The sequence below is a fragment of the Trachypithecus francoisi genome, unplaced genomic scaffold (genome assembly GCF_009764315.1).
Source record: "Trachypithecus francoisi isolate TF-2019V2 unplaced genomic scaffold, Tfra_2.0 Lachesis_group5, whole genome shotgun sequence".
NCBI lineage: Eukaryota > Metazoa > Chordata > Mammalia > Primates > Cercopithecidae > Trachypithecus > Trachypithecus francoisi.
Window position 1 is genome coordinate 71,321,794 of NW_022681470.1, and position 12,042 is coordinate 71,333,835.

The window sequence follows — 12,042 nt, forward strand, 5'->3', positions numbered from 1 at the left end:
ATTCCACTGATTTTACATCTCCAGTCATATTCATCCTTTCCCCTTGCTAAACCAGTCCTGAACTTACAGAGGTAACTGTTTGAGGTTCTAGTTTGAAGTAGTGTTTTCTGCTAAATGATCTCGTCACAATTTTAGTCTTTACCGCATGTACATCAATTCCAGTCTTTACATAATCACGTGGAACACGTATTATATTTTTCCTTTCTCGTATGAAAAGTAATAGCGTGCATGTGTACAGGATGTACGTTTCAGGCTTTGTGGGCTTTAAATCCTCTGACTCCTAACCCAAGTGACTTTTCTAAGATCACAGTTGGTGGGTGGTCAAGCATATTAAAACCACTGCAAACTCTAGCGAAGTGTCCTGGACACTGGGCACAGCATCGCATTATCCCCCAACAGCCTAAATTCCTTGAAGGCAAGGTTATCTCTGGCTTCCTCTGCATCGTTCGCAGCATGCAGAGACTAGGTGAGCTGGGCTGGCCAGTGCATTTCCTCTTCCGTCCATGTAATTCTACTAGAGAAGCAGAGGGCAAACTACGTTCTCATTAGAGCCACAAGGTTTAAAAACCTCTAACCTTGGAAAAGCACACGTCAACCCTCTGCACACCAAACTTCTCTACTGTGGTTTCCCCTCTGCCGCTTTCTCCTTGGCGTTCCTCGATCACTGCCTCTAGGGTCTTTACAAGGGCAAGTGAACGGTTTGGGAGTCGGCTTCGCCCCCTTCTATTTACCGGGTGCTGGTCATCCTTCGGGCCAGGCTGACTGTCTAGGGGTGGCCCTCGGATACCTGCTCCGCGCAGGTGACCCCCCTCCCACCGAGGAGGAGGGCGCGTCCCGCTTGCTCCGTGGAGACGCCGCGGAGGCGCACACGCCTCACGCCCTCCTCGCAGAAGCCAAAGGTGCTGCGGCTCTTTGTCGCGGCCACACCGGAAACGGCCCGGAGCGCGCGCGGGGCGGCCGCCGAGGGTCCTGGCGCGGGGCGGGGCCGCGCGAGGCCCGGGCGGGGCCGCCGTCCCTTCCGGGGAGCGGGGAGCCGCCGCCGCGTCTGCCGGGCGGCTCCCACCCCGCCCCCCGCAGCTCTGGGTGACGCGTCTCCAATAACAGCTCGCCAGGAGCCGCAGCTCGGGCACAGCCGGCGCCCGCGCCCCGCCGCCACCATGAGGGCCGAGGGCCTCGGCGGCCTGGAGCGCTTCTGCAGCCCGGGCAAGGGCCGGGGGCTGCGGGCTCTGCAGCCCTTCCAGGTGGGGGACTTGCTGTTCTCCTGCCCGGCCTATGCCTACGTGCTCACGGTCAACGAGCGGGGCAACCACTGCGAGTACTGCTTCGCCAGGTAGGGCGGCGGCGGCGGCGGCGGCGGGCGGGAGCTGGGGGCGCCGAGCGGGAGGCTTGGATCGCGGCACCAGGAAGTGCGTGCGGCTCGCGGGGTCCTAGCGCCGGCCGCTGGGGCGGAGTGGGGGGCGGGGAGGGGAGGAGGCCCCGCGCTGCAGCCTCACGCCGGGCACCACGTGCGAGAGGAAATAGGACCGGTGTCCGCTGCACGCCCTGCGCTACACGTTTTCAGAGTTGCTCACGCAGGATGCGCAAACTCGGGAGTGCAGGTTCCTGTCTTCAAATGTGGGCTCCGAGCCAGGCTTGTTCCAAGCCTGGACACTCACTGCCCTCCCGGTGCGTTGGCAGCGGAGCCCCAAATTTGGGCAGCCACGGGCTGTCACCTTTAACTTATGCTTCCTGCGGTGTGTTCTGTTCCCCACAGGCCAGCCCTGCCTCAAATTGGCCGTTTCTTCCAAGGAATTTAATGACTTAGTATATGTCTTGTAAAGTACGTTTACGTGTTAAAGTACGCTTACATGGGTGTTTGGAGGGACGCCAGTGAGCACTGACCACACGCCCTGGATTCTGAGGCGCTGCAACGATGAGTTGCAGTGTCCAGTTTTGGTTTGGGATTAGGAAGACATGGTCGCAGTAAGGGATTGGGCAAGATATGTGGTTGCTAATGGTATTTAATTGTAAGATACCATATGTATATATGTGTCTGTGTTTGTTTATATGATGCACATACATTTGCACACACCAACACATATAATTATATCCTCAACTCTTATGAGAGTTTCAGAGCTGAAAGGCACATTAGAAATCACCAATTCGATCCTGTCTTTCACTTAATAGATAAGAAAACTAAAGCCCAGAGAGAAAGTGGGGTTACCTTTATCCATTCACACCAGTAGTGAAGGAAGTGAAATCTAGCCTCATTCACTTCTACCTATTTCTTACTGGTTAGGTGCTCAGTAAATTTACTAAGGCAGGAGGTATGGCTTTGGGGTTAAGTTTATATCAGGCCTTCCAGTACTCTGAGTAGAGACCATGTTTTGCTTTCTTTGAACCTCAGTTTCTTCATCTTTGAAATGGAGATTCCTGGGCTGGATTAAGCTGACCTGCAGTCCTGCAGGGACCTTTTGAGTACAGGTCTCAGGTCCAGCATACTCAATCTCTCAGACCTGTATGCCTTATTCTACAATAAGACATAGCAAAAGAAGGGACAAAGGCTAAATATTGTAGTAATCTTGCCCAGACTCCCTGCCAGAACTGTCTTCCGCTTGGGGGGACCTGGAAAGGAACTAGACACGGAATCATGCCGTGGGCAGCTTAAGGGCTGTATGTGATGTGGCTCTTTGAATTGGTGAGCCAAGAGCTAAAGGGTCATGGCACCACTTTGCAACGTTTGAGTGAAGTGAGCATTGGGTTTTCCCAAAGTTAAAAAGGCTGCTGTGACTGGTCCCTTGATCTTCTGAGCCTTGCTGTGGCTCGGAGTCTGCAGCAGCGTGGGTGTCTGCAGTGGCAGGAGCAAAGCAGGTCAGGCAGCACAGAAGGAGCCTCCATCAGGGATCCTGGCAATTCCTGGAAGCCATCACCTAAGACCATGGATGCCAGGCACATAGTAGGTGCTTACTTTATATGGGTAGTTGCCATTCCTGGCCCCCAGTGAATGAAAGATCAAATCCCTCTGGGTTTAGAAGGGATTAGAAGAACTGAGAGATGCTTCTGTTTAGCCGTAAGTCTCCTAATTGTTTCTACTACGCATACTCCCAACCTTAGAACGTTAGTGGATGGTGAGATGCAACTTCACAAAGCATTCAGCCTGGATTATTCTGCCATATGTGACAGTTTGCTGCCTTTTTTGTTGCTGCATTTTTCTGATTGACATTTATTAGTGTTATTCACTGTTGCCTTGGGTCCCTCACCAGGGCTGCAACTTGCAATGGGGTGTTATTACGACTTGCAAACCCCTTCTCTGTTTGATTTCCCTGAACTTCTGTCAATATCTATGGTTTATTTCCTCTCTGTTTCCCCAAAGAATTTTTTGAAATCAATTAAAATAATACAAAAGAAATGATAGCCATGATACTTACACAATTAGAAATATCTTTGTACCCTACTTTATGATTTCTATGAAATGTGAATCGTTTAGTATTAGTGGTTAGATCATCTGATAGATTCAGCATCAGTTCCTCTGTCTACAATTCATGTATGACCTAGGACAGATCAGTCTGTCCAGATGTATGAGGGGAACGTGTATTTTCCTCCATAGGGCCTCAAAGTATTGGAGTAGAATTCTGCAAATGTTCATACGTACAGGTCAAAATCTGCTGCCTGCCTCAGCCCCACACACCCAAAAGAAAGCTGCCCCTTATCCTTTCTTTTGCCAGAAGTTTAATGTAAACAGTATTGCTTAAGATAAATGAACTACCCAAGAATTTCCATGTCATATTAATTGTATCAGGATCTAACTTTTTTTGAAGGAAAAAAAAGTTATTTCTTTAGGTAGGAATAAGTATATTCTACAAATTGAGAAATAATGGAAAATGTCTTAAGTCTCAACAGAATGGGATTCTTATGGTCAGGGCAATTCAGACAAAGGTTTGCTTTGAGGAGTTTTTAATTTGTATCACGTTTCTCAGTCTGGTGGGTGCCACTGGAGAAGATGTGTATCTTGCCTGAGCTGCTAGAAGGCAGCTCCCAATAATATTATATAAATTTCTTCCACTTGAAAGCTGTCCCTATCAGACTTCTCAGATACACTTTATACACACATATACACATAAACGCACACATACATATTTTGGCCATTTATCACCGTTTTTTGGAGTGTTTTTTTTTTTTTTTTCCCAGATATATAGATATGTTTGTTTGTTTTGAAGCAGAGTTTCGCTCTTGTTGCCCAGACTGGAGTGCGATGGCGCGATCTCAGCTCACCGCAACCTCTGCCTCCTGGGTTCAAGCAATTTTCCTGCCTCAGCCTCCCGAGTAGCCGGGATTATAGGAATGCGTCACTATGCCCGGCTAATTTTCTATTTTTAGTAGAGATGGGGGTTTTCCATGTTGGTCAGGCTGGTCTCAAACTCCCAGCCTCCCAAACTGCTGGGATTACAGACGTGAGCCCCCGCACGCGGCCAAGTATGTTGTGTTTTAAACTGAGTTTCAGACTTTTTTTTTTTTTGAGGCATAATCTCATCTCGCTCTGTTGCCCAGACTGGAGTGCAGTGGCACGATCTTGGCTCACTGCAACCTCCGCCTCCCGGGTTCAAGCAATTTCCGGCTAATTTTTGTATTTTTAGTAGAGACAGGGTTTCATCATGTTGGCCAGGCTGGGCTCGAACTCCTGACCTCAAGTGATCTGCCCGCCTCGGCCTCCTGAAGTGCTAGGGTTACAGGCATGAGCCACCGCACCTGGCCTAGACATGTTTTAACACCCAATGTGATTTGTCTTAGAAGGAGACAGGGTTCCATTTAAATATTTGTTCTGTGTGCCGTTCCTCAGGTAGGCAGATGTCTCCCTTTTGATATTTTGTTCTCTTGGCTCATGGGTTATTTAAGGGTGAGATTATTGTCATTTCCTTGTTTCTTCTGAGTGTAGGGGGGAACCAGGAAAGCCCATTTAGCCTCCTTGGAATAGAGCTGTTAGAACCCAGTTTCAGTGAATTTCAGTCATGTCTGGCTTAGATTAGTTGTTTTAAAAATTAAATTGTTTGCATGAGCCAAATGCTGTGATTAAGGTGTCCTGCTTCAGCAGTTATAAAGACTTTTTTCTCATGTCCCCCAGATTTATTCCCTAGTGTATTCATCTTAGCTTTCCTCTTGTTTTATCAAACCAGCAGAATAATTTTTAGTTGATCTTTATCAGTATTAAGGGCCATGAAATCCTAATGCTGTTTTCCTGAAGTTCTCTGAACTAGCCCTGGTTCTGGCTGCCTGAAGCTGTGCATGAGAAGGGGACCTTGTCCCCAGGGCTGCTGTGACTCTGGCTCTCCTCAGAGTGCTTTCAGAGTTGTCTCGGGGGAGAAGTGGCTTCAGATGGATTTAAATCATTATGTTTTCTGAATTAAAAAAAATTGAATGTGTGCTCTAATAAAGGGGTTCCCCTTTTTTTTTAGATGTAGTTTTATAAAATAGGTGGTAAGATTAAAACATACATACAACAGATTTCCTGTAAACAGTTCCATTAAAGAATACTAAATTCAGCAATCTGTATGTTAGGTAAGGAAATGCTGTTTTCACTTTCCGCCTTTCAGTATTTCAAGGTTTCCTGTACATTAATGCATAACTTAATGACAGGGATATATTCCAAGAACTGCCTTAGTAAAGCAGTTTGGTCCTTGTGCCAGCATGCTAGAGTGTACTTACACAAAGCTACATGAGAGAGTCTACTATTCACCTAGGCTGTATGATGTAGCCTATTGCTCCTAGGTTACAAACCTGTACAGCATGTTTCTGTACTGAATACTGTAGGCAATTGTAACACGATGGTAAGTATTTGTGTATCCAAACATATCTAAACATAGAAAAGGCACAGTGAGAATATAGTATTACAATCTTATGGGACCACCTTTGTTCACATGGTCTGTCATTGACTGAAATGTTGTTAGTGCATGACCTTATTTCAGTAGAAAGCGCAAAGCAGGGACTTTGTGGCAGGTGGATTGGGTTTGAATTCTGGTTTTATTCTTTCCTGATGGTTTGTCTTTAGGCCAGTTATCACTTAACCTCTCTGAATTCCCAGGTTCCCTTATCTGTAAAATGTGCATACTAATGCTAGTGCCATTAATCCCAGCACTTGGTAGGCTGAGGTGGGAGGATCGCTTGAAGCCAGGATTTTGAGACCTGCCTGGGCAATGTAGCAAGACCTCATTCTCTACAAAAAAAAAAAAAAAGTATTTACTTTAGCCAGCTGTGGTAGCCCAGTCCTGTAGTCCTAGCTACACTTGGGTAGGCTGAGGTGAGAAGATCCCCTGAGTCAGGAGGCTGATGCTGCAGTGAGCCATATCACTTACTCCGGCCTGGGAGACAAAGTGAGACCCTGTCTCTTAAAAAAATAAAAATAAAAAAGTGCGGGCTGGGCATGGTGGCTCACGCCTGTAATCCCAACACTTTGGGAGGCTGAGGTGGATGGATCACTCGAGGTCAGGAGTTTGAGACCAGCCTGGCCAACACAGTGAAACCCTGTCTCCACTGAAAATACAAAAATTAGCCGGGTGTGATATAGTCCCAACTACTTGGGAGGCTGAGGCAGGAGAATGGCTTGAACTTAGGAACCCAGGAGGCAGAGGTTGCAGTGAGCTGAGATCACGCCACTGCACTCTAGCCTCCATCTCAAAAAAATAAAAGCATACGAACACCACCCTACCAAGCTCAGCTTGAGAATTAAATGACAGAGTGAAGAAAGTTAGGTACTCAGTACAACCCTCGCACACAGGGAGCCATCAAAATCACACCCTGATCTCTCTCTTTTATTTTTTTTTTTGAGATAGAGTCTCACTCTGTAACCCAGGCTAGAGTGCAATGGCACAGTCTCCGCCTCTCAGGTTCAAGTGAGTCTCCTGCCTCAGCCTCGCGAGTAGCTGGGATTACAGGCGTGTACCACCATGCCTGGCTAATTTTTGTATTTTTAGTAGAAATGGTATTTCACTATGTTGGCCAGGCTGGTCTTGAACTCCTGACCTCAGGTGATCTGCCTGCCTCGGCCTCCCAAAGTGCTGGGATTACAGGCATGAGCCACCATGCCTGGCCTGATCTCTTACTTATACTTGTTTGATGAACTCTGCTGGCTAAATGTTTCTAACTTAATTAAATTGTGTGATAAAATATTACAATTTTAGGGGCGTTTTTATGGAGTTATAGGGAGGGGTGGATACTGGGAAGGAAATACTGGAAATTGTTGACCAGTGGAATCACCATTAAACTGGCCTATTGGCTGGACACGGTGACTCACACCTGTAATCCCAGCACTTTGGGAAACCGAGGTGGGCAGATCACCTGAGGTCAGGAGTTTGAGAGCAGCCCGGCCAACGTGGTGAAACCTCATCTCTACTAAAAATACAAAATTAACTGGGCATAGTGGCGGGTGCCTATAATCTCAGTTCCTTGGGAGGCTGAGGCAGGAGAATCGCTTGAACCCGGGAGGTGGAGGTTGTGGCGAGCTGAGATTTTGCCACTGTACTCAGCCTGGGTGACAGTTAGACTATGTCTCAAAAAAAAAAAAAGATGGGCTGTTGACCCATAGCCACAACCAGCACTTCTCAACCTTGGGTTCCCCAGAATTAATGATGGGCGTCTGGGGTCAGTTTTCAGGATTTTTCAAAACCTAATGGAAATAATATAACATACCTACACAGGTAAACCTTCAAAAAAGAGCCTTTTCTCACTCCAAAGTGCTTAGGCACTCTAATATTCTTTTAATAAGATTAAACAAATATTTATAGAGAGAAATGGAAGGAAACAGAATTTTCCACATTGCAAGGATATCAGGGCTCCTTTCTGCCTTTTACTTTCAGCACAATTGTTTCAGCTGCAGCAAGGAGCCGGCCTTTAAGACTTCAAATGTGCCAGGTGCTGTAACTCACGTTATTTTTCATATGCGGGGAACATAATTTCTGTTATAGCTTATAGGGACTTAGTGACCAAGCTGCACGTTTGGAACCGATTTCAGATGAAAGAGACAGAATAACAGCAGGATATCCTGAAGTGAAATTCAAACCCTGGTGAGTTAAAACCACCATCTAACACCTTTCCCTCCCCAAAGCAATTGCACAGAATCCTCTCAATCAAAAAAAATCTGAAGAACCTGTATAAAATGGCATTTCTTTAAATCATATTGCTCTTTGCAGCCCATAAAGCATTTCCAGATACATTCTTATTTTGATCCTTCCAAGGATGGCTGGGATACACAGGGCCTTATTCCATTTTACATAGAAAGAAACTGAGTGTTAGAGAAGTTAAGCAGTTTCTCTGAATTTCATACCTTTTTTGTCAAATATTTATTGCGTGCCTTTTAAAGGCTGGACTCCGTAACCTTCAAGGATGGAGCCAAATCCCCATGTTCCTTGTGTGATCTTCCTGTGCCCCCTTTGGCCTGAACCTACTGTGTGGTTCATCTGGGCCCTTAACCCTACTTTACTACTGTGTGGTTCCCTGGAGACTGGGGACTTAATCCATCTCTGATACCTCCTTGATTGAACACAATTTATAATTGCCCAACAATTTAACAAACGAATGCATTGTTTAAATAATTGTTTTAAGTTTTAAAAAATGATTCAGCCACTTTAGATCTATATTTTATGCTGATATGGGCTTAGATTATAATGCTTTGAAATTTGCATAAGAGCTACACATATTCTTTTATATGTATGAATTACTATGTAATAAAACATAAAAAGAACATGAGGCTTTGATCCTTTTGTGGGCTTGGGATATTTTTAATATTACGCTAGGACTAAACCAGAGTTAGTCATCTCAGCCTTTATACCTACATATAAAGAGTTTCGTTGTGCACATGTACCCTAGTACTTAGAGTATAATAAAAAAAGAAAAAGTTTGTTTCTGTGCCGTGTGATAGGGCAGCATCAGCCAATAGCCTTTTTTTTTTTTCCTCCTTAAGCAAATCCATTCTTCAGGCTCGCTCTCTACAGAAGTTAAATCGCTGAGTTGTGGAAATGGAATTTATGGTGCAGCGATAGGAGGAGGCCCCTGGTTGGTACTCATGTAGAACAGGCAAGTTGCACACCACCTGTAAGAAGGTTCTTGTAAAACTATGTTAAATTTCTTTGAGAAGATGCAGGGCTCACTGCTATAGTTTGGCAGGAACCTGGTCTTGAGGAGAGCTCAGAATTCGTGAGAATTCAGGACAGCAAAATTGTCTTTTAGGATTTGATATAGTGAGAGAATTGCAAAGGAAGTTTCTACTGTATTTGGGTGTTTTAGGCTTACTGCTTTGAACTTAGGTTAATATTCCCTCCTCTTTTCCCTGTCAGTCTAAAAATATGAAATAATTACTATTTTATGCCACTTTATTTCTGTCCTCGAAGGAAGCCATCAATAATTACAAGCATGCTTTATCTTCCTGGAGTCATGAATAACTAAATTCACTCCCCCCATCCATACACATCTTTTTTTGGACCTCAGATGTACAGTTGAGGTAATCATACTTCTGAGTTCAAGGCATGCTTTTATCTGGTATGTGCAAGGCAAGTTTGGCTTTTCAGAATGTCTCCTCTCATTTCTGGCTCTTCTCACAGGCAGCTCCTCTATGGGTTTGGTGGTGTATCTTTGAATACATGTGTATGTATGTGTGTCCTGATGATCACTCAGGAACTAGACACACCTAGAACAAGGCATCCTGGTTGTACTTGGCAGATTCAGACCTTGAGCTCTGTTCTGATCCTCCTGCTCATTCAGCGTTTTTCTGTAGCTGTGTCAGGGCAGGGGCCCCTGCACTGGCCCCTTCCTCCTGATGAGTGGCCTGTTCTGACATTGGGGGAGGCAGGGCATTTTCAGGTCTCCTTTGCCTCTCAGGAACTTGCATTGTTAGCCCACCCACATCCCCAACGTTCACTTCTTTGGATTTCTAGGAAATCTGCAGTAGTTTAGGGGTGCAGTCCTTTGGCAGGGAATTAACTGAAGTACCTGCCTTTTCAGGGGTTGAACCCATGACCTTGGCCTCATTAGAGCTCTAACCAGTCACAAAGCACACACCTCACTTTGTGTAACTTCTGCTGACTTGTTCCTGCCACCCTCCGAGGCTTCCTATTCAATTGCAAAGGCGTTCACACCAACACAATAGAACAGAAGGAAATCAGATCTCTTCAAGACTTCTCTGAAGGACAGAAATATGCAATTTAGCAGGAAAATAATACAAAAAAGTCTTGAAGGTTCAGGAAACAACTTATCTTTCTAGTCCATACATTCGCTGAGAATCCAGCTGTGTCTCTCAGATTCTTCTTCAATCAAAAATTTAAAAATAGTATGGGACTCCTTGTGTCAATTTATTAACATAAAATCTAGTGACTCTTGTCCATGAAGTGGAAGGTTTCGGATGACTAGGTAGAAATATTGCATGTATATTATTAAAATGGATTGGGTTAGCTTTTATAGAAAAAGTGGATCTGAGAATTCATAAGTGCTTGTCTTTGGCAAGTTTATAGTCCCTAGAGATAAAAATGAATGCATGCTGTAACAACAAAGACACAGTTGTGTCTTAGCGAGTGCTCTGTGATGCACAGGGTGTGTCGGTGCCCAGGGGACACAGAGTCACCATGGAGGAGAAGAGAAACAAGGACAACTTGCTAGAGAAGTGAAATTCACACAGGACTTGAAGACCTGAATGTATGTTGGGGGAGGGACATGATAAGATAATCTGGCTGTCCAAAAAGATACAGGTTTTTATTAGAGCCAGATAAAAATCTCAAGGATTTTATGTCTTGGCACTTGGAAGGAGTTATGTTGAAATCTGGGTTCTCTTTAATCTATGGGGACCAAGAAAGACTCTTCAGGGATGTAGGTACTGACTCATATTTTTGATGAGATGGTGATTTTTCTTACTCTGGTGATGTTTGGGTAGGAAACATTTGCTCATTTGCCACCTGAAAAATCTCTTCTCTGTCAATTCCATGAATCTGTGGTACAGTGACAGTTGCTGTTCACAGCAATAACCTCATATGTTCTTAAAACCTCAACAATAAGACAGATTTAATTATGAGCCAATAGTATACTCCCTAAGGGTAGGAATTCTGTTTTTTAACTCATTCAAAAACATTTGCATTTATGGATACTTAGTGGGTTCTATAATTCTGGAAAACAACTCCAAAGAAAAGGAACAAAAATCCCTACCACCATGGAGCTTATTTTCCAGCAGCTTTTGTTCATCTTTATTTTACCCCCAATTCCTGGACTTTGTAAGGCTTCAGCAGATGCTGTATAAAAGGCAGGAAGGTTTGCCGGTTATGTTCTTTTTATTTCTTCTGGTCATCCATATATGTCATGAAGAACATTCTGTTAACCAGAATGTTTAACCATGTTGGGACTCAGAAAATGATACCCCAAAGTTTGGCCCTTTGGCATACAGAGCACTCTCCACGGAAGGGGGTTGGAAGGACCTCAGAAGCAAAGACTCTGTGACCTTCCCTGCCCGTCAGCCTATTACCATTATTAGCTCATACCCTTTTGTCCATTCTTCATTGAACCTAAGCATAAACAGGCAGTTTTCCTTGAGTTCTTGAGTTATTGGGCTCTCATTCTGAAGGATCTTGTGTCACGTAAAAACTTTGACTAAATCAATTTGTTATGTTTTTATCTTGTTAATCTGTCTTTTCTTCCAGGGGTGTTGGCCATGACCCTTGTGATGGATGAGGAAGGACATCACCCCTACAACCACAACACCCTGTCTCATGACTGACACAAGCTAAGAGAGAGCTTTGATAAGATAATACTTAGGTCCAGTGAATTGGCAACATCCCTATGTTGGTTAAAATAGCAGCAGCTCTGGGTAGATATATTTTAGAAGTTAATGAAATATGGCCTATCCATACACCTGAGTAAATATTTTATTTTATTTTGAGACAGAGTTTTGCTCTGTTGCCCAGGCTAGAGTGCTCGATCTTGGCTCACTGCAAGCTCTACCTCCCAGGTTCATGCCATTCTCCTGCCTCAGCCTCCTGAGTAGCTGGGACTACAGGTGCCTGCCACAGGCCTGGCTAATTTTTTTGTATTTTTAGT

The 12,042-nt window shown here is 44.8% G+C and overlaps 1 protein-coding gene across 3 annotated transcripts in view; it reads left to right on the forward strand.

Annotated features, from left to right (window-relative positions):
* Nucleotides 1-499: 499 nt before the first annotated feature.
* The window catches only part of SMYD2 (SET and MYND domain containing 2), an 86,494-nt gene continuing 74,951 nt past the window's right edge, over nt 500-12,042 (forward strand). For all 3 annotated transcript variants that reach the window (XM_033200157.1, XM_033200156.1, XM_033200158.1), the window contains exon 1: nt 500-1,330. In XM_033200157.1, coding sequence (XP_033056048.1) covers nt 1,158-1,330 — 173 coding nt within the window. In that variant the 5' untranslated portion in view covers nt 500-1,157. The remainder of the gene's footprint in view (nt 1,331-12,042) is intronic.